Source organism: Setaria viridis, chromosome 6 (genome assembly GCF_005286985.2).
Source record: "Setaria viridis chromosome 6, Setaria_viridis_v4.0, whole genome shotgun sequence".
Lineage (NCBI taxonomy): Eukaryota > Viridiplantae > Streptophyta > Magnoliopsida > Poales > Poaceae > Setaria > Setaria viridis.
In genome coordinates, this window is record NC_048268.2 from 30105690 (window position 1) to 30129094 (window position 23405).

Sequence of the window (23405 nt, forward strand, 5' to 3'; positions counted from 1 at the left end):
GAACGGGGCGCGCGCAACCCTGCCGTGCCTTGCCTTGACCCTGTCGAAGCGGGCAGCCGCGAAACCGCGGCACCCGCACGGACGTCAGAACCCTGGGCAGAAACGCCAGCGGAGTGGTTGGGCACTCGGCCTCCCCTGCTTTTGGACACGGGTGAAAACCTCGACTCTGCCGCGGACGGACGCCTCGTCCCGCCGGCTTGGGAGCGCCCCGGGGTGAGTGGGTGGGTTCGACTTCGACCCGCTCCCACGATTCCGCGACGCTGACCGGCGAGCGTCACGTGTTTTTTTTTCCCCCGGCGTTACGTGACGCCGATGAGCAGGACGCGGTGAGTACGCGAACAGAGGTGCGTGTGAATGCGCGGTCGCTACCTGACGGTTGACACGAGCCTTGCTTCCTTACAACGAAACCGCGCGTGTTCCGTGCGGGGAATTCACCGATCGATCCGGTAATGCCCAGAACATGACGTTAGAGATTTCCCCGGGTAGTATTTTCACATTCGAGTAAGCTACTCTTTAGGGGTGCGTGTTTGTTTAGGAGCTCCTAAAATTTCTATCACATCGAATGTTTAGATACTAATTAGGAGTATTAAATATAGACTAATTATAAAACCAATTGCACGGATGGAGGCTAATTTGCGAGACGAATCTATTAAGCCTAATTAGTCCATGATTTGATAATGTGATGCTACAGTAAATATGTGTTAATGATGGATTAATTAGACTTAATAGATTCGTCTCGCGAATTAGCCTCCATCTGTGTAATTAGTTTTATAATTAGTTTATATTTAGTTCTTTTAATTAGCTTCCGAATATTTGATGTGATGTGAATTTTAGTGTGAAGTGAAGATCCAAACACCTCCTTTCTCTTTCTCTTGTTTCGGTTCGGGATGGTCCGGAATGCGACGACGACTAGTCCTTTGTTTCGGCAGGATATACTAGGTTGTAGAAGCTAGCGAAGCTACAGATGCAAAGCAGGTAATGACTGATCTAGCGGCTACCGGAAGCCGGCGGATCGAGCTGCCAGCAACGGCATCAGATTCCGACCTGCACGCATCACGATCCTTCCATCCTCTCTCACGCATCACGAACCACACATTACGTTCCCCCCAAAAAAAAAGGAGAGAGGAATACAGTAATGTTCTCCGGCCAGGCAGGCGCCAGGCGGCAGGGGTTGCACGAACGCCCTGATGAACAGTCTGGTTGGTCTCAAGTCTGAACCGCCCGGCCGGCCCTGTGCAGTGCGGACACGATCTGGGCTGGGATTCTACTACAGTACAAGGTGCGAGGAGAGGAGGACATGCCGCGGCACCTTGTCTTCCGTTGCACTGGCACTCCAATCATGGCGGTTCGTGGAGCACGTCTGGGAGCTCTGGCACAGAATCAGGACCTCCAGATTATCTGTTGGCTAGCCGGGATCCAGCCTACCTGTCGTGTTTATCGTTACAGTTTAGTAGTATTCGCCTGCCTCTGAAATCGTTAGTTTTCTTTCCCTTCCCCTGGTAGACTTGGCCAGTTGGAGTTGGGGTTGGGGCACAGACAGCTCGCACAGTCGCCGATAAAGAATGTCCTGGCCCCTTCTGGGGATCAGGATTATTCCAACCCCATTCCGATAAAGAATGTTCCGGGGCTCGGATTATTCTCTTCGTTCATCCCGTCCCCCGATCCGTGCCGTCGTGTTCATGCACCGGAAGAATGGAGGATTATTTTACTACCAGCAACATCTGCGCATCACGGCCAGTTGGAAGAGAAAGGAAGCAACTGAGCTCGTTCTTAGGGGGCAAGAAACGAAACAGCAGTGACGAAACGAACGCTCCGACGGTCTGACTGGTGATGTGCGAGCTCTCTTGCGAGTACTAGTGCATCGTAGCAGAAACGTATCCCTCTTGCCGTCTTGCGAGTTGACATCTTACCCTTTCTCTTGCTTTGGTTCAGGAATCAGGACCTGGGGAAACCATTGCCCTTCAGAAAGATTTAAGAGGAACAGTGGAGGGCAAATAAGCAATGTGCCTAGCTCAAGGTTTTTGTTATCTCTGACTACCTGCAAACTGAGAAAAATGTTTAATTACTACATTAGCTTACTAAGTCTTGTAGCAGTACCTAAACATTATCGAACAAGTGGGTCTGTGCCATGCTGTCCTCTGGATGTATCTGCCCTACCTAGATGTACAGTCAACCATTGCTAACCCTTTTTTTTTGTGGGAAAAAAATTAAACTGTGCGTGTATCCATGTTTTGCAAATTGGCAGCCCCTCCACGACTGAAATTTTGCTCTGACAATCCTGAACAAACTTCAAGATGCCCGAAGGCGACCAGCAGCCGGCCACGCCAGCCGGCCGGGACGCCAGGAACGCGCCGCGCATCTTCTCGTGCCCCGCACCTGCGCGCCCGCACGCACGCAGGATTCATCGCAACCTAACGGGCAATCATGGATGATGGATGGGGGATCACGCGGACGGCGGACCCGCGCCGATCGCCACCTGGCCCCGGGGCTCGAGAGCGGGAAAGAGACGCCGCGCCACCGCCTGACCCCGACGCCCGCCCGCGCAGGCGAGCACGCAACCGCATCCGCCGCGTCCGCGCCTCGTGGGGTTCGCGGCTCGGCGCCCCGCGAAAAAACGTGCCGGAATGGGGGGCTGTGCTTCGGTGACCGCGAGTCCGCGACCTCGTTTTCCTGCCCGGCAGCAGTACGCACGCCGTGCCATGCCAAGTGGCCCGATCACGGCCAATTTAGGCCCTGTTTGATGCTGGGTTTAAAGTACTCCATGTTACATTAGATGTTTAATACTAATTAAGAGTATTAAATATAAGCTAATTATAAAACTAATTACACAGATAGAGGCTAATTCGTGAGACGAATCTATTAAGCCTAATTAGTCCATGATTTGATAATGTGGTGCTACAATAACCATTTGCTAATGATGGATTAATTAGGCTTAATAGATTCGTCTCGTGAATTAGCTCAGGACTTCTACAATTAGTTTTATAATTAGCTCATGTTAATCCTTCTAATTATCAGCCGAACATTCGATATGACAAGGGTTAAACTTTAGCCTGAGGATCCAAACACACCCTTATACCCGTTTTGCAGGAGTACTGGTATGCATGCCACTGGAACGACGTTCCGTTTCGAAAAAAAATTTGAATCAAAGCTCACATACATGCACCTACACGCGTGCAAGCAACTCTTGACGAATAATAATAGAAAAAATATTTAGTTCATAAGCAAGAGTGCCACATAAACAAAAGTGCATTCAGTTCGTAGATGAAATTCATCACACAATGCATTATTTCATCTTTTATTGTTTCCAAAGTTACATGCAAGACACAAGCATTTTGGAAGCTATGTACACATGGTTTCATCCTCATGAAACCAATTTCTTCTCTCACCTTATAAATAGGGTGCCATACTATCACAATTGTCTACATGGCATCTTATTTATTATCCATGAAACTGCCATTGAGAATGGTCTTATATGATAAAACTTCCTATTCTTTTTTCTCATAATGATCCTACCAAGTTATTAAAATTGTTGATGTAGCATGAAATTTATTGCTTAAGAAACTCTATGAAACTCTTCGTTGAGACTGACAAGTGAGTGTGTACGTGCCAGCAAGCGTTAACGTATATCTGTATTAAAAAAAGCAGTAGCCACTTTATATATTTCGAGCTAGCGATAGCGAAAATACTGAAATTAAATATGCAGAACCTAAAAAAACGTGGAAAATAAAAATTTGATGGGACGACCGTGAAGGGTGTAAATGTGCATATGATTGGGGTGGCGGGGCCGCTACTCTCCGCTCTCCAATTGCACTTGACCGAGATTTGATTTGGGACCTTCTCAGCCAGTGCCTTTCCTTTCAACTGCCACAGCTTCGTCGTCTGCATGTTGTCAGATAAATCCAACTCGTGGTCTTCCGAACGGCAGAGGTCCACGCGCCAGCTGTGCCTGTGCACACGCCCTCCATGGTCCATGCTATGGATGGCGTCGTTTGGAAAATTTCAAGGTGCGTTGCGTTGCTTGACCAGCGTGCTCGATCGATCCGTGATCGTTCTTCCAAAGTGGGATTGAATATTTCGTAATCTGAGATATTTTTCGCAAATCGATGGGCACCATTTCAGCTCGTACGTTGCTGGAGAGCAGTTGCTGCCTTGGAAGTTTATACTGACAATCACAGTCGTGGTGATTGGAATTTTGACAGAAGCTAGAAAAATCTTATTCGTCTCATCGTCGCTGCTGACTGACTTTACTCACTGACGCGAGACGCGGCCAAAAACAATGCCTTACTGGACATTCCATCAGGCAGTCACTGTTCATGCACGATCGACATTGCCAGTTTGGAAGTTTTGGAGTTCACGGGCTCGGAGATTCGTGCGGTAATCACCAAACCTGAAAGCGACGCCAGCAAAGTGGAGAGCCGGGTAGACAAGGCAGCCAAGTGAGGAAGCTTTGCAGGGCTGGAGTCCTGTGGAAAATTTCATATGGTACAGTGGCTCTCGGCTGGCACGAATGGCGCTGAAATATCTGACTGGAAAGTATATATCCTGTCCGTTCACTATATCAAATTCACTGAATTTTCAAGGCAGCTCTGGTATTTCTCTCTTCCCTTGTCCATTCACTATATATATCAAATTCACTGAAATTTCGAGGCAATTTTGGTATTTCCATCTTCCCTTATACCTTATGGGCTATGACGAACCATTCATGGTGCATCTCTTGTTTATTTTTCCTATAACTAGCATGGCATCTAGTATTTGTTTTTTTCTTTTTGTTCAGGTTTTTCATGTGCCATGCAGTTAATTACTTAATTCCAAGTTCCAACTAGGCTTTTACTGCTGTAATCTCTTTGTATTTGACTTTTTCAAGTGCAAGGATTGTTTTATGTTTCATGAGGAAAGTAATGTAAACTCAAAAACACGTTATCAAATTTTGATTGACCTTGTACATTGACATGGAACGAGGCCATCTGGTAGCAAGAATATGAATTCAAATGGCTTTAGGAAAGTTCTTACCCTTTTTATACTTCTTTTATGTTTGAATGTGCGTAGGGGGTTAGTTGGATGAACAATTCCACAAGGTCAAAGTATATATTAGCAACATCGGGTTAACTAATCCCACAATGACATGAGATGTTCAAAAAAAAAAAGATAAAATCACCATTAGTTGAGGCATACTTTAGACTTCCCATATGTTATCATTCCCACACCTTTGCTTTCTAAACTTTGAATTTGTCCTTGACTGCAACCTGCAGATCATTTCCAGAAACGCTAGTAAAAATGACCTGCATACACAGAAACGCTAGTAATTTGTCCCATAGAAACGCTAGCTGGTATGTCGTCATGGTTTAGCTTCTACTCACCTAAAGTACATGAAACTCAGATATCTTTTTTGTTTACTCTGCATTATTCTACTGGTAGTAACAACTCATATGCTCCATTCGACATTATTCATGCATACATCATTGTCAACCTTTTCTGATCAATGTAGCAAAACTCATGTTGCCGCAAATATCTTTTTCATGGATTGAAGACGATCAATAACTATCTGAACAGTAGTGAGAGTACAATAATTTCGCTTTGGCAGGAAGCCAAGAAGCGATGCTAATCACAACAATTCCTTTCATTTTCAGGAGTAGGTGCTATTAGACGTACAGCGTCATTATCGTTGTACATGAGTACATCACATCAAGTTGTAGAAATATCTTGCAATCTGGACGATGGAAGTAACTACAGAAAAATGCTGGGCCACGAAAAACGAATTTAGGCCTTCAAAATTCATGGTTAGGTGGTTCCAAATTCCGTGGCTGTGAAGAAAATTCATCAGTTTGAAAGGGAGTGGTAAGGACTAAGGACTGAAACTGAAACAGCTACAGTTGTTTCGAGAACCCAAGATAATAGGCTAGGAGTTGTCCACAAGCTTGGCCAGTTCAGAGCCTCGGATATAAGACATGTGGCTGATTATATTAGAGGACAAAACCTGCAAATATCTAACATAATTGTACTTTTGAAGAGGAAATTGGAAAATCATTTGATGTTGAAGCTGGAATCAAACCAGGATACTTCAGAATTATATAGCATGCAGTCAGATGTTCCCCATTTTTTGCAGAATTTATGGAGTCCACCGTTAGTAGTAGTACACATACTGATAACTACATTTTTAGTGTATAGTTGATTATTTTGCATAATCACGCACCGCACTATAGAGATACTTCGCGTGCTATTACTTGCAGATTATACTCATACTGTCATACACTAGCTTAAATAAACTACAGTTGAGAGAGAGGCAGGGAATTACACGCATGATGCATTTTTTTATTTTTTCCTTTGGAAGGAATGCATCATGCTTTCATAACGTACTAGTAAGTCCTACCTTGTCAAGTAAAGGAAAAAGAGTCGAGAGCTGAGGCAATCGAAGTACAAATCCCCAAATTGTTCTATATTTTCCTAGGTTTCTTATATGTCATTGCTGACATGTAACAAAATGATATGATCTTCCTAGGTTTCTTAATTATGTCATCGCTGACATGTAATCAAACCTGTATGATTCTCGATCCGTCCATCAGGTTCTACGAGAAGTTTTCCGATTCAGGTTGATGAAATGATGCGGCACGCATCATTCTATCTGACCCAGGTTAGGCAACTCTTCCTTGTCTCTCAAGTCTCCGGCAAAAGTTGATTAACTTACTCGATGACATGGTGAGCTGACAACAAGGAGATTCCGTTAGAATTTTGTTACAAGGACATCTGGACATGGGAGAGTACTCCGGAACTTATAAATTCAGAAACTCTGCATCTATTGAAAATTATAAGACCCTGTGGCAACTGCAGTACATCATGCTTTCGCGAGGGATGAGATAGCAAACACCGTTCTTGGTCACGACACAAATCCGAATTCAGGACATATAACACAATGGAAATCAGGTAATGCAAAAACTTTTCAGCAAAATATTTCCAACAAACAAGAAGAGACTAACATTTCCTGAAAGAAAAAACAGGGTAAGTTTTCCCTCCAAATTCAGTTATGCATGGGTGATCTCATCCATTTCCACTACAAGAAATTCGTCATGCGAACATTAAACAAAACTAGAACGAGACATTTGGAGCTCCGAAGGAATGCTCTGTCCGTTCCAATGTCTTTGTGATCCGAACAGCACTTTAGTAGTGATTTGGTCACCAACTACATACACGCCCTAACTAAAAGAAAATTGACGCCTAGACCAAGCAGTAGCACGAAGCAAAAGTCGACGTATCAAATTACAAGTTTTAAACCAGCAGCTTGCCAGAACAGTAAGACCAAATCGCCCAAACAGAATCCTTGCGTTCTTAGTTTAATCGCCCTCACGCTGCTTGCTTTTGCAGGGTCCGCGGTTTCCTTGGAGCTGGAGCGTACGCGGCCGTGGTTTTCCCGTGTGAAGGGACGTACGCTGTTGAAAACCTGCGGAGAGGTGGTTCGGATGATCATCGGTTAGGTGAAACCAAACCTGGATGCCTGATGAGATCACCGTAAAGCCGTGGTGACAATAGACTGGTTTTCTGCTTGGAGGTTGAAAACATCAACCTGTTGCTTGTTTACTTGTGATCTTTTTCGAAGCTGGAGGCAGAAGTCAGCTAGCTGTGCAAACAACGTCTAATGCATTTTTTTTTCAATTGTGGCATTGTGTGTGTGGACAATTTGCTATGTTCAGATAGCAACTCACACAGACACAGAGCAGCAGGAGAGCAAGCATCTGCATTCTGCACTACTCGCTTGTGAAGGCAAGAACGGAGCAGCATCCGCGCTCACTCATCTGCCAGACAGAATCCGTTGTCTTTGTCTGAATCCTGATGATCCCATGAGCACGGGGACAGGTGGCGGGCAGCAGCATCGCAGCAACTACCCGCACGTGCCCATAACCTGGCAGGTTGAACTGCATGCAGATCATCGGAGGCAGCTGCGGCGATCTGCACATGCGCGCGCACGGTGCTGCTGGCCCGGAATCATTTTTGGAGGAAGCTTCAGCTGGATTCTTCAGAGTATGAGTGGCAAACGCCAAACGGCCAACAGCTGATATTCCCCCGACAATAGTATTTCGTTCAGGGTGGAGACTGGAGAGCTCACTCAGATGACTGTATCAGAAAATTACGACATGCCACCGATGCAATCTTGAGGGACAGGGAAAGTACTTGCGCTTAGTCTGCCTGTCCACTTCGGATGTGCTTCGATATTTTCTTAAGAGCTTTGTTTCAATAATTGTTAAGTACTACGGGTTACTTCTATGTACTTTTTCTTTAATTTTTTTATGACCATTGATCCGAGGAATTTAATTAAAAGAATAAATATTTTTGGTACCTAGTCCCCACCTATTTGGTACTTTTCTCTAGGTACTTCTCTAGATACTTTCTATCCTTCCACGCATGATTTCTCTGGATGGACGACTCTCATCAACCATTCTAAAATTTCTCTTTTATTTAACTGAATTAAGTGATCGACCCATATTATATCAACATTTCGGATAGATCCATTTAACACTCTGTGGGATTAGATAAATATAGTTATCTAGCTAGCCTAACTCATCCCATCTAACTTAGGTTCCCCCATCTGATACACGGTTCAACATTTTTCTTAAAGTGATTCAACACGACTAATTCAAAATTTTATGGGTTCAGAAATCTATATAGTTTGTTTGTTCTTCTATCTTATCTTAGCCATAAATGACACGAATCAAACACTAAAATCGGAAGGTGTTGAAGCTAAAATCTTAGGGTCCATTTAAGAATAGATGGGCCTACAGGACGCCACCTAGGGCCCAGTCCGTCTCCAATGGACCAGACAACCGCCTGAACTGTATAAATGGGCCTGAGTTACTCCTACTTACTTCTTCGAAGTGAAGGGCCTGAACGATAAATGGGCCGTCGCACTGCTTGTAACAACGACTTGCGATTTTTGTGTTTGCATGGTATTTCAGCGCCCGCCCTTGCGATTTTTCCGAGGCGCACTCCTCCCTCCTTTGGTCTTGCCGCCGAGCGAATCCAATTTACCTTGCTTTTCCCTCCGGCGAGCTCTTCCGTTCCTGCCCAAAAGGATCGTTTTCGCTTTCCGTCGATGATTTCTATGACCTCTTTTCGACTCTTTTTATTGGTGGGCTGATGTTTCTTTTTCGCTACCGCATTTCCTTTCTCTCGATCTCATCGAAGCAGCCGGACCGCGGGCGGCTTTCGGCGCCTCGTCTCCTCGCGACGAATCCGCGGCAACAGAGACCCGATTCGGCGACGAGCGCCGGCCGGTGAGTCCCCTCCCGCGCTCGCGCTCCTTGCGCACTGGAAATTTCCTGCAGCGGCTATTTTTCGCCTGCGTTTTGCAGGGATCGGGATCGAAAGACGTGTGGTTTTAAAATATTCGTGAGGTTTGATCTAGCGCGGCAGATTATATATGACCAATGGGCTCGTTTGTTATTGTGGACGAACAGTTATCTACACCGAATGCTGCTGGGATTCAAAGCGCCGGCTAGGTGGCTACTGTTATTTGAGTTAGTCTTTGTTTTCATTTCATTGCCGTGTTTACTTCTGGGAGTTGGACAGTTGGTTCGAAGCCGAACCAAATGGATTTTGAGGTGGCAAGGGCGAATTAGTTTTTTTTGCATTGCCCCAGGATAAGAATGAAGGGAATGCTTAGTATTATGCCTCTGACGTTACCTTTTCTGAAACTGTTTTTTTTTACTGTAAACATTTTTCTTACTTTTTATATGGATGGTTTGGTTCCTAATCACACATCGAATTTGAAGAGAACACTATTTTTCTGTTGCAGGAGACAATAAAGGGATGAGGCTTGGAAGTATAAATGGTTTGCGGTTCAAGCAGCTTAAGCTTGTCATTCTTGCATTTTTCATGTTGTTCCTTCTTTGGAAATGGGATAAAGGCACATTCTATGATTTTGGAATCCACCAGCCAGACCTTTTGACTCATCCAGGTCATCTTAAGCACATATAAACATTTTCTCTTAAAGTTCTTTGTACCACATCTATATCTGCTCTACTGGTGCATCCTTACCACCACTATCCATGATAGGCTCTGTTGATATGGCAGATGAAAATGAAGTGCCACCTGCTGAGAAGAAAGGTATTTACACATTTTGTGTGACCACCGTATAAACAATGAATTTATTTCTTCTGTGAGCATGCAAATTTGCTTGTTTTATTCATTGACATGTTCTTCAAATTGTCTATATAATTAAAACAGAAAATTGCTTTCTGGTCAGTCTACTCGTACATTAGTTAGCACTTAGCATGCAGGTTATCTAGCTCTAGACTTCTATCTGATGTTTGCTTCATCTATCCTGCAGAATGTAACTACAGAAATGGAAAGTGGGTTTCTGACAATCGTAGACCTCTATACTCGGGGTTTGGCTGTAAACAATGGCTTTCAGAGAGCTGGTCCTGCAGATTAACCCAGCGCATAGATTTTGAATATGAAAATTTTAGATGGCAGCCAGAAGCCTGTGAGATGCCAGAGTTTGAGGCCTCTAAGTTCTTGAGGAGGTATGTGACCACTGCCAGTCCAAGATGAATTTGGATATGGAATATACTGGCATATGAATATATATTCAGCCAATAGGCAAATACTGCTAATTTGGACATGTTTCAGAATGCAGGACAAAACCATTGCATATGTGGGTGACTCTTTAGGCAGGCAGATGTTTCAATCAATGATGTGTATAGTCACTGGTGGAAAGCAGAGGCCAGATGTGGAAGATGTCGGAGCGGAATATGGCTTTGTGTTAGCACCAGGTGCAAAAAAACCAGATGGCTGGGCCTATCGGTTCCTGAGCACTAACACAACAATTTTGTACCATCTATCGTCAACACTTTGTAATTTGGAACCTCTGAATCCCTCAGATCCTGAAACCAGTTACGCCATGCACCTTGACCGTCCAGCTGCTTTTCTGAAGAACAACCTTTACAGGTTGCATGTCCTGATCCTTAACACTGGTGACCACTGGAATGAATGGAACCTAAGGGTAAACAAGTGGGAGATGTATCTTGGTGGAGCACCAAACAACAACAGGGACATTGCTGTCATCCAGAATGCAAAAAATTTCACCATCCACAGTGTCATCAAGTGGTTCGATGCTCAGCTCCCGCACCATCCCCAGCTGAAGGTGTTCTTCAGATCGGTATCGCCTCGACACTTCTTTAACGGTGATTGGAACACTGGGGGGCGATGCGATAACACAAGTCCTTTGGCCAAAGGAAGTGCCGTCCACTCGAACCGTTCCGAAGATGATGATGCTGAGAGCGCGGTGAGGGGAACCAGGATCAGGCTGCTGGATGTCACTGCCCTATCGCGCCTGAGGGAGGAGGGGCATATATCACGGTACCGTATCAAGGGCGCAACGAGCATTCAGGATTGCTTGCACTGGTGTCTTCCTGGCGTGCCGGATACGTGGAATGAGATCCTTGCAGCCCAGCTATAGCCCGGAGCTGATTCGGCGATTCAGGCTTGCATATTCAGATAACCACCCACACAGACAGTATGGTTTCGTTAACTGAAATAAAAAGGAAGGTAAGCTGCGTCGTGCAAATGTCATGTCTTCATGTTTGCCTGATTGGTGCATACTGACAAAAAGATTTCTGCACTTGTAAAGGCAAGGACAGAGCATAATCCGCGCTCACACTCTGGCAGATAGAACCCACTGTCTCCGTCTGAGGCCTTATTTAGTTCCCAATTTGGGACTGGCAAAATTGGCATTTTGCCATAAATGCACAACTGTAGCGTTTCGTTTGTATTTGTGAATTATTGTCCAAATATTGACTAATTAGGCTCAAAAGATTCGTCTACAACAAAATTGTGCAATTAGTTTTTGATTTCGTCTATATTTAGTACTTCATGCATGTACCGCAAGTTTGATGTGATGGAGAATCTTCTTTTTACATAGTATCAAAGTTGGAAGTTTGGAGGTAACTAAACATGGCCTGAATCCTGATCCCATGCGCACGGGGACACGCTGGCAGCAGCCTGCAGGCAGCAGCAACGCAGCAACTACCGCACGTGCTCATAACCTGGCACGAGGCAGCAGCTGGTTGAAGCGAAGATCCATGGCAGCTGCACCGATCTTCCCGCACGCACGGCGCTGCCTGCCGGAATTATTTTTTGGAGGAAGCTTCTGCTGGATTTGGATTGGAGTACGACCGGCAAACTGGCAGTGGTTGGTACTCTCGGACAACAACAGAACAGGGTGGACAGATTCAGGTAGATGACTGTATCAGAAAATGACGAACATGCCAACGATGCAATCTGTCGTGGGTGTTTGGATAGCAGGTTAAAGTTTAGCCCTGTCACATCGGATATTCGGATGCTAATTAGGAGAACTAAATATGAGCTAATTATAAAACTAATAGCAGAACCCTAGGCTAAATCGCGAGACAAATCTATTAAGCCTAATTAATAGATCATTAACGAATGGTTACTGTAGCATCACATTGTCAAATCATGAACTAATTAGGCTTAATAGATTCGTCTCGCGATTTAGCCTAGGAGTTGTGTAAGTAATTTTGTAATTAGCCCATGTTTAATACTCCTAATTAGTGTCAAACATCCAATGTGACAGGGATTAAAGTTTAGCCCATGCCTCCTAAACATCCCCTTAGACTCGTTCAGATAGCTAGCCTGGAAGCGTCAGCCTGATTCAGAGAGTTTGCTACGAGCTAGAACTTGGGATGGGGATTGGCGAATCTTCATTGCTTATAGAAAGGACCACATTCTAGTTTTGGTACTAGTTTTGTGTTGCACTCTGAGAAAGAGTCTGATTCGCTATTCATCAGTTGTGTTACTGTTTTCTGAGAAAGAGTTTCCTGTACCAGTAGGAGCACAAGGACCTAGTTAGTTAGCTCATCGTTTGGAACACGTTGCCTCAGTTGTTGTTTCTGGTATGTAATCGCTTAAAAGTGACTAAAAACCGTGTGTGCGCGCTCGGTCCCGGGAGGCCCGCGTTGTAACCTAAAATTTTATATTTTCTTCTTTAAATACGCAGCCCCCCTACGTATTTGTTGAAAAAAAAAATTATTGGAACGAGATTCTGATGTTCATTGTAGCATTAGAATGGCAGCATTTTTGTTGAAGAGAATCATATTTGTAATGCAACTGTTTTATCGGTAACTGCTCAGTGCTTCGTTTCAAGAAAAAAAAAATGTTTTGGTTTCAAAAATAACTGCTCAGTACGAAGTAACTCGGGGGCCCGGCTATTTTTTTCTAGCCTTGTTTTTTTGGAAGATTCTCCCAAATACGTTCCTGGTGGAACCATTTCAAAATCTGGACTTATAGCTTGGTGCCATCCACGCTGGCACCAAGCTTACATGTCTCGGCACCAGCCTTTCTGGTTTTGTTTTTACCAAGAGGTACAAGGTAACTGCTCGGCGTCGAGATCTACGGGCGCCATGATGGCTAGCGCAAGCTCCCGTCACGTCGGCATCTGTGTAGGACCTTGGCGCTAGAAAGGCTAGCGCCGAGACGTGTAAGTTTGGTGTCAGCGTGGATGGCGCTAAGGTAAGGGTCCAGATTTTGATTTTGAAATGGTTCCACTAGGAACGTATTTGTGAGAATAAAGTTCAGAAAACAAAAAGGGCCATGTGCACTAGTCAATTCGGGCCCAAGATTAGGTTGCGCACGCGAAGGGCCTAGCCGACACCACCAAGGGCCTCCTGGTCCGTTTCCAGTTGACCTTCCTACGTAGTGATGGGCCTCGAAATGCAATGGGCCGTGGCACTGCTCAACAACTCCTCACCAAACACACGACTTGGGCTTTTCTTTAAAGAAAAAAACACGACCCATCATCTACCCGAATGTCTGCAAGATCTCTCAGCATCACACCCGCCGTGCTCTTCCTCCATCGATCGCCATAAATGAACTCTGTTAATCCTCCTCCCCAGTAAAACTTCCATCAAATTACCAACCAGGAGGCAGATCAACTCATCAAAGCGCGTTGCCGTTGCTGGCCCGGCTGAGAGAACATCGGCAAGCCACACACACCGGGGTTAACCTATAACCTAACCTCTCCCTCCGGTAATTAACCGCTGTTACCGCTTCACGCCGTCGCCCTCCGCCCCTCCCGCCGTTCACCACCCCGGCTGCGTTCCTCCCTCCTCCTCCGCCGAGCGGTCGCCGGACGCGGGGAAGAGCCGTTCGATCTAGCGGGGAGAGGAGAGGGACCCCGGGCAAGGTACGGCGGTACGGAGCGTCTCCCCTGACTCTCCCGTCGTTCTTTTATTGGCAGGCTGATGTATTTTCCCCCCTTTCTCTTGATCTCATCGAACAGCCGAGCGGCAGGCGGCGGCCGGCGCCCTTTCTCCTGGCAACGAATCCGCGGCGGCAGGGGATTGATTCGGCGACGGGCGGCTGCGGCGGAGGCCTGATTCGGCGGCCGGTGAGTCCACCCTCTCGCGCAACCGTTCCTTTGCGCTCAGGAAATTTCCTGCGTCGTTTATTTTTCGCCCGCCTTTTCCAGGGATTAGATCGAAGGGAAAGGGACGTGTAGTTTCCAATATTTGTGGGGTTGGACATGGTAGCGCAATTCTCGCTTTCTAACTTCCCTTCCCCCGTTGGATTTGGTTTGGGTGCGATCCCGTTTAGCGGCAGATTATGAGTTCGTTTTCTACACAGGCTGCAAGCATTCAAGCGCCGGCTGCTGTGTTCTAAATTAGGTTTTGTTTTCATTTGATTGCCGCATTTACTCCTAGGATTTTGAGGTGGCATTGGCAAAGGCAAGTTTGTTTGATTTGCATTGCCCAAGGTTAAGGGAGTGCTTACTAAGTTAATGATTTTCTGTGGTGATGCTGCATTTATTACTTGTCTAGATTTTGTGCTCCTAGCGATTTTGGAGCATTTATAGTAGCGTGTTAAATTGGATGATTTGATCTGCAATCACAACCTCAAAATGTGTGTTATCTTCTTTCATTGGACCAAATTGTTAACCTATTGTTCCGGGATGTTACATGGTATGCGCTTTTGGTCGAACTTTTAGGATATTGGTAAAGCATCAAAGCTTCTGCATCTTAAATTGAAAGTGAACTAGATTGCTGGCAAAGCACTTTGTGACTTGTGAGCGAGCATATGGTGGGAAGGGTCACTGCTTGACAAAAGGTCACAGAAAATGGCCTGTCCCCATAAAGTTTGTGTTGCAACATGATTTCACTAGTTAGTTGGCATGTGCCAAGACAGGCTTGATCCTGTTTATTGTTGGCAGCCAAAAATTCAGTAAATTGTCAAAAGGAAATGCATTGAATTGTATATCTTTCTTACATAGCTGGCAGCTAAACATTTCTTTTGGAAATGTTGCATTATGTGCTAGAATATGCATCTAACATTACCTTTTCTGAAACAGGTTCACTGACAACATTTTCTTACTTTTTATATGGATGGTTGTACGCATCAAATTTGAAGAGAAGAATATTTTATATTACAGAACATCAATAAAGGGATGAGGCTTGGAAGTATAAATGGATTGCGGTTCAAGCAGCTTAAGCTTATCATTCTTGCATTTTTCATGTTGTTTCTTTTTTGGAAATGGGACAAAGGCACATACTATGATTCTGGAATCCTCCAACCTGATCCATTGGTTTTGACTCATCCAGGTCATCTTAAGCACAATGAAACAATTTTTTTAAAAAAATTTCTTCATATCAAATCTATCTCTTTTCTCATTTTCCTTTTAAACTTCTGCAGCTAACTCAAAGTTTGTAGATCAGCATACATCCTCAGAAGAAGACTTTCCAAGTGCGGACCCATTGCCTCAGTCAGTAGTTAAAGTAGAAAAGCAAATTACTGGTGCACCACCACCATTGACTATGGTAGGCTATTCTGTTGATGTTGCAGATGAAAACGAAGTGCCGCCTCCTGAGAAGAAAGGTATGGCATTTACACATACTGTTGCCGCCCCCCCCCCCCCCCCCCCCACAACGAAAAAAACTAATTCCTGGCAACGCCCCTGGCTGCTGGAGAAACCATGAATCTATTTCTTCTGTGATCATTCAAATGTGCTTGTTTTATGCATTGGCATATTCCTCATCTTGCCTACGTAATTAATGCAGAAGATTATTTTCTGTTCAGTCTACTTGTACATAAATGCGGATTGTCTGGCTCTATACTTCCATCTAATGTTTGCTTCATCTATCCTACAGAATGTAACTACAGGAATGGAAAGTGGGTTTCTGACAATCGTAGACCACTGTACTCGGGGTTTGGCTGTAAGCAGTGGCTTTCAGAGAGTTGGTCCTGCAGATTAACCCAGCGCACAGATTTTGCATATGAACAATTTAGATGGCAGCCAGAAGCATGTGAGATGCCAGAGTTTGAGGCCTCTCAGTTCTTGAGGAGGTACATGACCATTGCCAGTCCAAGATGAATTTGGAGATGGCATATACTGCACTCTTTGGCCTGTGAATTATCTTTCACTCAATAGGCAAATACTAATTTGGACATATTTCAGAATGCAGGATAAAACCATTGCTTATGTGGGTGATTCTTTAGGGAGGCAGATGTTTCAATCAATGATGTGTATGGTGACTGGTGGAAAACAGAGGCCAGATGTGGAAGATGTTGGAGCGGAATATGGCTTTGTGTTAGCACCAGGTGCAAAAAGACCAGACGGCTGGGCCTATCGGTTCCCGAGCACCAATACAACAATTTTGTACCATTGGTCATCAACACTCTGTGATTTGGAGCCTCTGAATCCATCAGATCATGCAACCAGTTATGCCATGCACCTTGACCGACCACCTGCTTTTCTAAAGAACAACCTTCACAGGTTCCATGTCCTGATTCTTAATACCGGCCACCACTGGAATCGAGGGAAGCTAAAGGCAAACAAGTGGGAGATGTATCTTGGTGGTGCACCAAACAACAACCGGAACATTGCTGTCATCTGGAAGGCCAAAAATTTCACCATCCACAGTGTCATCAACTGGTTGGATGCTCAGCTCCCTAACCACCCCCAGCTGAAGGTGTTCTACAGATCAATATCACCTCGACACTTCTTTAACGGGGATTGGAACACTGGGGGCCGATGTGATAACACAAATCCTTTGGCCAAAGGTAGTGGCATTCACTTGAACCATTCCGAAGACACCGATGCTGAGGGTGCGGTGAGGGGAACCAGGATCAACCTGCTGGATGTCACTGCCCTATCGCGTCTGAGGGACGAGGGCCATATATCACGGTATAGCATCAAGGCCACGCCGGGCGTTCAGGATTGTTTGCACTGGTGCCTTCCTGGTGTACCCGATACGTGGAATGAGATCCTTGCAGCCCAGCTGTAGGCTGTAGCTAATTGGATGATTGAAAGCTATTATATACTTTGTTAGGCTTTACTGAAGAGTTCTTATGCTGCTGACAGAAAACATCAAGCGGCAGTAGATCGGGATTTTCGGAACCGTGATTTGTTGTAAGTTGTAACTATATAGAGGCTTTTCTTTTCTAGTGTAACTGTAAGTAACTGTTGTATTTGCTTCCGTGTATGTCTACTGTTGTTTGGAAAATTGGAATGGCAGTCGTTACTCACTACTCCCACCTTTTCAATCAAAATGTAGGTTGTTTTGATTTTTCTACATGCATAGGTTTTGCTATATATCTGGATATAACCCCCTATATCTAAGTGTATTGCAATATCTAAGTGTATTGCAAAATCTTTGTATCCATAAAAGCTAAAACATCCAGCCGTCTGGGAACTCACTTACCAAACAGAGATAATTATGCATTGCTGATCCCTACTGTTGCTGATCTATACGTTGAAGTCAGTTGCGCATGCTTGTTATTATAGTATTTAGTATGAAGTGGTGTCATCGGATACATTCTAAATGTCGTTGCGGTTACATGAACAAGATGGCACATCGGCACTGAATGTGGCTGTGTACCTGATGCTGAACAGTCATCACAGTTTGTTGTGAGCCTAGCAGCACTAATCCATCGTGCCCTTCTCTAATATACTATTGCCATCACGTTAACATCGTTGCACATGCACCGACCATACGCGTTGCCCCAGGCCTGGACGCAGGGGCTTATCAGCTACGCCATCAGGTGATGGACTGATGGCAATTGGCAGGCAAACTATTCAGGGCTTGACGCGATGCCCGCTTTGCATGCCGAAGCCTGTGCCGCGAGTTCCCTCGTGATGGGAAGCGAGAGGTTTGGCCGTTTGGGAAGCCGCAGCGACGGGAAGGCTCGACGCGACGGCGACGGGACGGGAGCAATCATGCGCGGGGCGCGAGTGGCGGACCAGCGTTTCCATGCGATTCCGGGTTGTGGCGGACGTTGCCAGGCACGGATCGATCTAGTATTCATACTCATAATTGAGCAACGGATCGCAGTCTCGCAGAGATATCCATGGCCAAAATTGCAGGCTGATCGTGATCTAGGACGATTCTGACAGGAACGCGGTGCGATTTGCGAGTAATTTGTGTGTGCTCCGCTAGACCTTCTCTAGAAGGGCAGGAGGAATTAATCAGTTAGCCGGTTGAGTACTAGCTGACGAGCCGGTTCAGTAGCAATTCTAGTTATAAGATATATTTGTAGATAATATGTAAAAACAATTTCTAATCACATTATAGAAGATAATTGGATCATTTTGGCGCCTAGTTCTTTCTTTCATCGAGCCAACACATGCGTGATGTATCTCTTCATCCGTCTTCTTACAAAACTCATGCACTTGCTACCCGCTAGCGAATGTGCCCTTCTTCTCTAGTCGACCTATCTTTAAAGGTTTATAAGGATTATTCTTCTTACAAAAACGGCGGACCTACGTAGACGCGAGTCCAAGTTTTTATCTATTAATGTAAGCAATAAATTCTCACCGCATAAAAACTTTCTAAATTTAGTTACTTTTGCTGTATGTTCCGTTTAAGATTTGTCTTAGCTTCACTTTACCTTTTAAAGTCCAACGTGAGTGAACTCTTCTTATATGGTTGTTATGTGTGTGTTTTGTGGGGCTGGGGTTGTTTCAAAAATCAAAAGCCAACTATTACAGTTCTTGTGTTGTAAGTATCGTAGGATTTTTTAAATGATAAGTGATACTGCCATTTTGTGTTTTATGGGTCTACCTTTGCATCTACTTCATGATCATATCTTGCTGTATATGATTACGATGAATATGATGAACTTTTAGTTTAGTGTCGATCGAGGAGTTGACGAGTCTCGTGGAAGGAACAGATCTTATCCGAAAGTAGCCAGAAGCGGATGTGGTAAAATAAGCCGAATTCCGGCTGGATTCCTCCCTGGCACGGGGGCATTTCCGCCATTCCACCCCCGCGCGGCTATTGTTGGCGGGGAGGGCCCCGGCCCCAGATTCTTCTGCTCACGCACCCGAAATCCACAACCTCACAAACCACGCAGCGGAGGCGACCCACAAAAAACACGCGCGGCAGAGGCAGCCTGTGCGCGCGTCCTCATCCTCTTAATCCCCGCGGATTCGCCAGGGCAATCTCGCCAACGCCGTGCTCCGGCGCCGAATTCGTGCTCTGCAGGTCGAATTGCGCCCCCGCCCCGCCCGCTGCGGCTGCGCCTGGAGCTCGAGCTGATTAGCGCGGGTTGCTCTGCTTGATTTGGTTCGTGTCCGCGAAGCTGCGAGAGCTCTTGGGATTGAATTTGAGGTTGAGGCCTCCGGGGTCGGAGCTGAAGCCGCGGATTGCGTGTTTTTCTGCTCCGGGTTGCTGATTGGAGAGGATTGGATTGGGTGGGTGGTTGAGGGTCCGCTCGGCTTCCGGCGACCATGTCCGTGCCGGCGATGGCCGCCGTGTACACCAGCCCGCCGGGTGCCATCTACGCGCCGCCGGAGCACGACGCGGGCAGCTCGCGCGGCCCGGCGCCGTGCGCGGCAGCGGCGTCCCCGTCGGCGGCGACCTCGCACCGCCACGCGGGGGGCCTGTCCTGCCTCTTCTCGTCCCCGTCCGCGGCGCCGCGCGCCGCGGCGCACGAGGAGCTCGGCGCGCTGTGGCACGACAGATCCGACGAGCCGGCGGCCGTCGTCGGCGTAGGCGCTGGCTTCGGCGGCGGGGGCTACTCGCACCCCCAGTCGTCGTCGGCGTCGCCGTCGCCGTTCAAGCTGCGGGACCACCTCCACCGCAGCCCGGCGTCGCTGTTCCACAGCCCGGCCTCCTCGCCGGCGTCCAGGAGCCCGTCCGTTTCCTGGCTCGCCGGCCGCGAGCGCGACCGGCTCTTCTCCAGCTTCGTGCGCAACGCGCTGGGCTCCTGCATTGATTACGCGCCCGTCACCAGCCTGCCCCTGGGCGTCCCCGCGGCCGCTGGTATCGACGCGGCCGAGCTTGCCTTTGAGCTTGACGAGAACCTCTCTGCCGCGGAGCCGTCCTGCGAACCTTATGCTCATGAACTCCTCGCCGGTGCTCAAGCTCGCCACCGCATCTTCCGCGACGAGCTTGTGGTCAAGGCCTTCTTCGAGGCCGAGCGGGCACACCGTGGTCAGGTAAATTGTGGAACCCTTGCTTCTCGATTGGCATCTTGTATTCTTGTGTTGTTGTTAAACCTTATGGGCTTTCTGCTTTGGTTATGTGATCAGAAGCGGGCTAGTGGTGATCCATACCTGCAGCATTGTGTGGAAACTGCAGTGCATCTAGCCAAAATCGGCGCAACCGCGACTGTCGTGTCTGCCGGCCTTCTCCATGACACAATTGATGATTCGTTCATGGACTATGATCATATCTTCCGGATGTTTGGTGCTGGTGTGGCCGATCTAGTTGAAGGGGTATGAACTTTTTGGTTACTCTTTCTTGATCATTATTTTAGATGTGGGGATAACTTCCCCTGTAGTTTACTGAAGGTTTTGGCTGGATTTTCTACTAGTTATTCAAGTTATCCAGATTACCCTGTTTAACTTTAGAAGTCAATGAGTCATGCGCTCCTTTTTCTTAATGTATGGATAGCTTTACGCCTTTACTACTAAGTAAACAAAGTACTCGGTGACCCAAATTCTAATGTCTTGACCTTGGAAGCTTCTTCCTGACTGAGCAACTTATTTGTTTATAAGCTGTAGGCCATATCAATCAACTTGTGATGAAGTTTCTTAGTTAACAAGTCAAACTATTCCATTCTTAAACCTTTGTCTTTGTTTTGTCAACATTATTTGTTCGAACACCACAAATTAGACATAGTTTCTCAACTCAGTACCAAGAAAAGAGGCAAGAAATCTGGCCTGTTTCAAGTGTTCAACGTTTTCTGTAACATGCCCCCCAAATTTCGTCAGCATCTTTGATCATTCAACCACAAATCAACAGTTCTGGCCTTCATCATCCACAAGAAGTCACAAGTGGGCAACCACCTCTTTCCTGATCACTGTTTGAGAGAAATTTGATATTGTTATATATGTTCACTTAATCCTTGTCACACAATTTCATGAATGGATACACATAAATCTTTTATTTCTTTTTCCTTACGAATACATTGTGTCATCTTTTCTCAGTTTTAATCATATCCAGTTCATAAAAACTGTGTTGCTATTTCTGCTGCAAGCTCATGGATTAATAATTATTTATTCAGGTTTCGAAGTTAAGCCATTTGAGCAAACTTGCTCGGGACAACAATACTGCAAGTAGGACGGTTGAAGCAGATCGCTTGCACACCATGTTTCTTGCAATGGCTGATGCACGAGCTGTTCTGATAAAGCTAGCAGATCGTCTTCACAACATGAAGACGATAGAAGCTTTGCCTTTGGTTAAACAACAAAGGTTTGCGAAAGAGACTATGGAAATATTCGTGCCCTTGGCCAACAGATTAGGAATTGCTAGCTGGAAAGACCAGTTGGAAAATATTTGCTTCAAACACTTGAATCCAGAGGAGCACAAGGAGCTTTCCTCTAAACTTGTGATGTCTTTTGATGAAGCACTCCTTACGTCTACTCTTGATAAACTGGATAAAGGTCTCAGAGATGAAGGTATTTCATATCACAATCTTTCTGGGAGGCACAAGAGTCTGTACAGTATATACTCCAAGATGATCAAGTATGTTGTCGTTCTATTTGTTAATCTATCTGCAGTTCAGTAGTTTTTACAGTCGGCATTCACAATACCAACTCTTAACCGTGCCTGTGATTTTTACAGGAAGAACTTAACAATGGATGATGTCCATGACATCCATGGCCTGCGGCTTGTGGTTGAGACAGAGCAAGATTGTTATCGAGCACTTGACATAGTCCACAAACTGTGGCCCCGAGTCACTGGAAGATTTAAAGACTATATATCACATCCAAAGCTGAATGGGTATGCAGAACAAAAGTTTGATTGACTCCTGAAAAAACTCTACTGGAAACTTTGCTAATTTACCACTTGCAGGTATCGATCGTTGCACACCGTTATCATGTGCGAGGGTGTCCATCCATTTGAGATCCAGATCCGAACAAAGGAAATGCATCTCCAGGCAGAATATGGATTTGCCGCACACTGGAGATACAAAGAAGGTGGTTTCAGGCACTCCTTTGTGCTCCAAATGGTGGAATGGGCAAGGTGGGTGCTCACTTGGCAATGCGAGGCAATGAGCAAAGAGCGCCCCTCAGCTTTAGCCAGCTCTGTTGGGATTAGGCCACCATGTCCTTTTCCCCTGCATTCAGAGGATTGCCCTTATTCCTACAGCCAGCAGTGCAACCATGAAGGTCCCATATTTGTGATCATGCTTAAACATGATAAGGTAGGTTTTGTTATCTCATTTGAAATTTATAAATGGTAGAATATCTCTGCAATAACAAAACTGTTGTCATTTCTGATGTCTGACAAAACTATATCTGCAACTCAGATGTCTGTCCAAGAGCTCCCGCCAAACTCGACTGTAGTTGATCTAATGGAGCGAGTCGGGGCCAGCAGTCCAAGATGGAGCCCTTACAGCTTCCCACTAAAAGAGGAGCTGCGACCGAGGGTTAACCACAAGCCCATAAGCGATCCAAACCGGAAGCTCAGCATGGGTGATGTGGTGGAGCTGACGCCTGCGCTCCCGCACAAGTCGCTGACTGAGTACAGGGAGGAGATCCAGCGTATGTACGAGCGTGGCGGGTTCGCCCTCGCCACCACCCCGAGAAGCTGACACCCTCGTGCCCCGTAACCTGCTGTTGTACAATACCATGTAAATATGAAAACTAATTTCTTGCAGCAGAGAAAGCCCAGATGAACAAAACTCCCAACTGAATTAGTGTTGGGGGTGTTGATCCCAGGACACTGCTGTGCGTAACTCTTTACAAGTTGATGAAATATTGAAATGTGCCTCGTATCATCCTCCAAGATTCAGGGGAATACTCAGGAACTTGTGGTGTCCTTGTGTCACACTGTCACTTGCACATTTTTTTGTTGTGCTGCAGTGTCGCTGTTTCTGAACTTTCCCGGGAAAGGATGGCAGATACATGATACATCGATTTGGCTGGCATTTAAACCATGCTGTCCATGCGTGCACTT

At 46.0% G+C, this 23405-nt stretch overlaps 3 protein-coding genes across 5 annotated transcripts; all 3 read left to right on the plus strand.

The window, feature by feature from the left end:
- The first annotated feature begins 8809 nt into the window (after positions 1–8809).
- LOC117860238 (protein trichome birefringence-like 14) lies at positions 8810–11988 on the plus strand. Its single transcript, XM_072294465.1, is given in 5 exon segments — positions 8810–9260; positions 9782–9958; positions 9961–10092; positions 10316–10511; positions 10618–11988. Coding segments are annotated over 4 exon segments (1320 nt in total). The 5' UTR covers positions 8810–9260; positions 9782–9795; the 3' UTR covers positions 11447–11988.
- Positions 11989–13877: 1889 nt separating this feature from the next.
- LOC117861495 (protein trichome birefringence-like 14) lies at positions 13878–17526 on the plus strand. Of its 3 annotated transcripts, none has more exons than XM_034745063.2 (6): positions 13878–14031; positions 14285–14392; positions 15350–15599; positions 15691–15873; positions 16146–16341; positions 16454–17526. In XM_034745063.2, exons 3-6 carry the CDS (start codon positions 15446–15448, stop codon positions 17280–17282), a joined length of 1362 nt encoding a protein of 453 aa, XP_034600954.1. In that variant the 5' UTR covers positions 13878–14031; positions 14285–14392; positions 15350–15445; the 3' UTR covers positions 17283–17526. The 3 variants fall into 3 exon arrangements, with proteins under 3 accessions (XP_034600954.1, XP_034600952.1, XP_034600953.1); XM_034745061.2 differs by having other exon boundaries at positions 13893–14196; XM_034745062.2 differs by having other exon boundaries at positions 13893–14188.
- Positions 17527–19315: 1789 nt separating this feature from the next.
- On the plus strand, positions 19316–23256 carry LOC117861147 (probable GTP diphosphokinase RSH2, chloroplastic). Its single transcript, XM_034744645.2, has 6 exons — positions 19316–20437; positions 20531–20716; positions 21508–21968; positions 22068–22226; positions 22299–22650; positions 22756–23256. Exons 1-6 carry the CDS (start codon positions 19727–19729, stop codon positions 23038–23040), a joined length of 2154 nt encoding a protein of 717 aa, XP_034600536.1. The 5' UTR covers positions 19316–19726; the 3' UTR covers positions 23041–23256.
- Positions 23257–23405: the final 149 nt, after the last annotated feature.

What these genes read in the sequence shown, in the direction of transcription:
- LOC117861495 (XM_034745063.2), top strand. Translation starts at nt 15,446, where the DNA reads ATGAGGCTTGGAAGTATAAATGGATTGCGGTTCAAGCAGCTTAAGCTT. An exon ending in ATTGGTTTTGACTCATCCAG is followed by an intron (nt 15,600 to 15,690) that starts GTCATCTTAAGC and finishes AAACTTCTGCAG; the next exon opens with CTAACTCAAAGTTTGTAGAT. An exon ending in GCCTCTCAGTTCTTGAGGAG is followed by an intron (nt 16,342 to 16,453) that starts GTACATGACCAT and finishes GACATATTTCAG; the next exon opens with AATGCAGGATAAAACCATTG.
- LOC117861147 (XM_034744645.2), top strand. Translation starts at nt 19,727, where the DNA reads ATGTCCGTGCCGGCGATGGCCGCCGTGTACACCAGCCCGCCGGGTGCC. An exon ending in TGGCCGATCTAGTTGAAGGG is followed by an intron (nt 20,717 to 21,507) that starts GTATGAACTTTT and finishes TTATTTATTCAG; the next exon opens with GTTTCGAAGTTAAGCCATTT. An exon ending in ATATACTCCAAGATGATCAA is followed by an intron (nt 21,969 to 22,067) that starts GTATGTTGTCGT and finishes TGATTTTTACAG; the next exon opens with GAAGAACTTAACAATGGATG.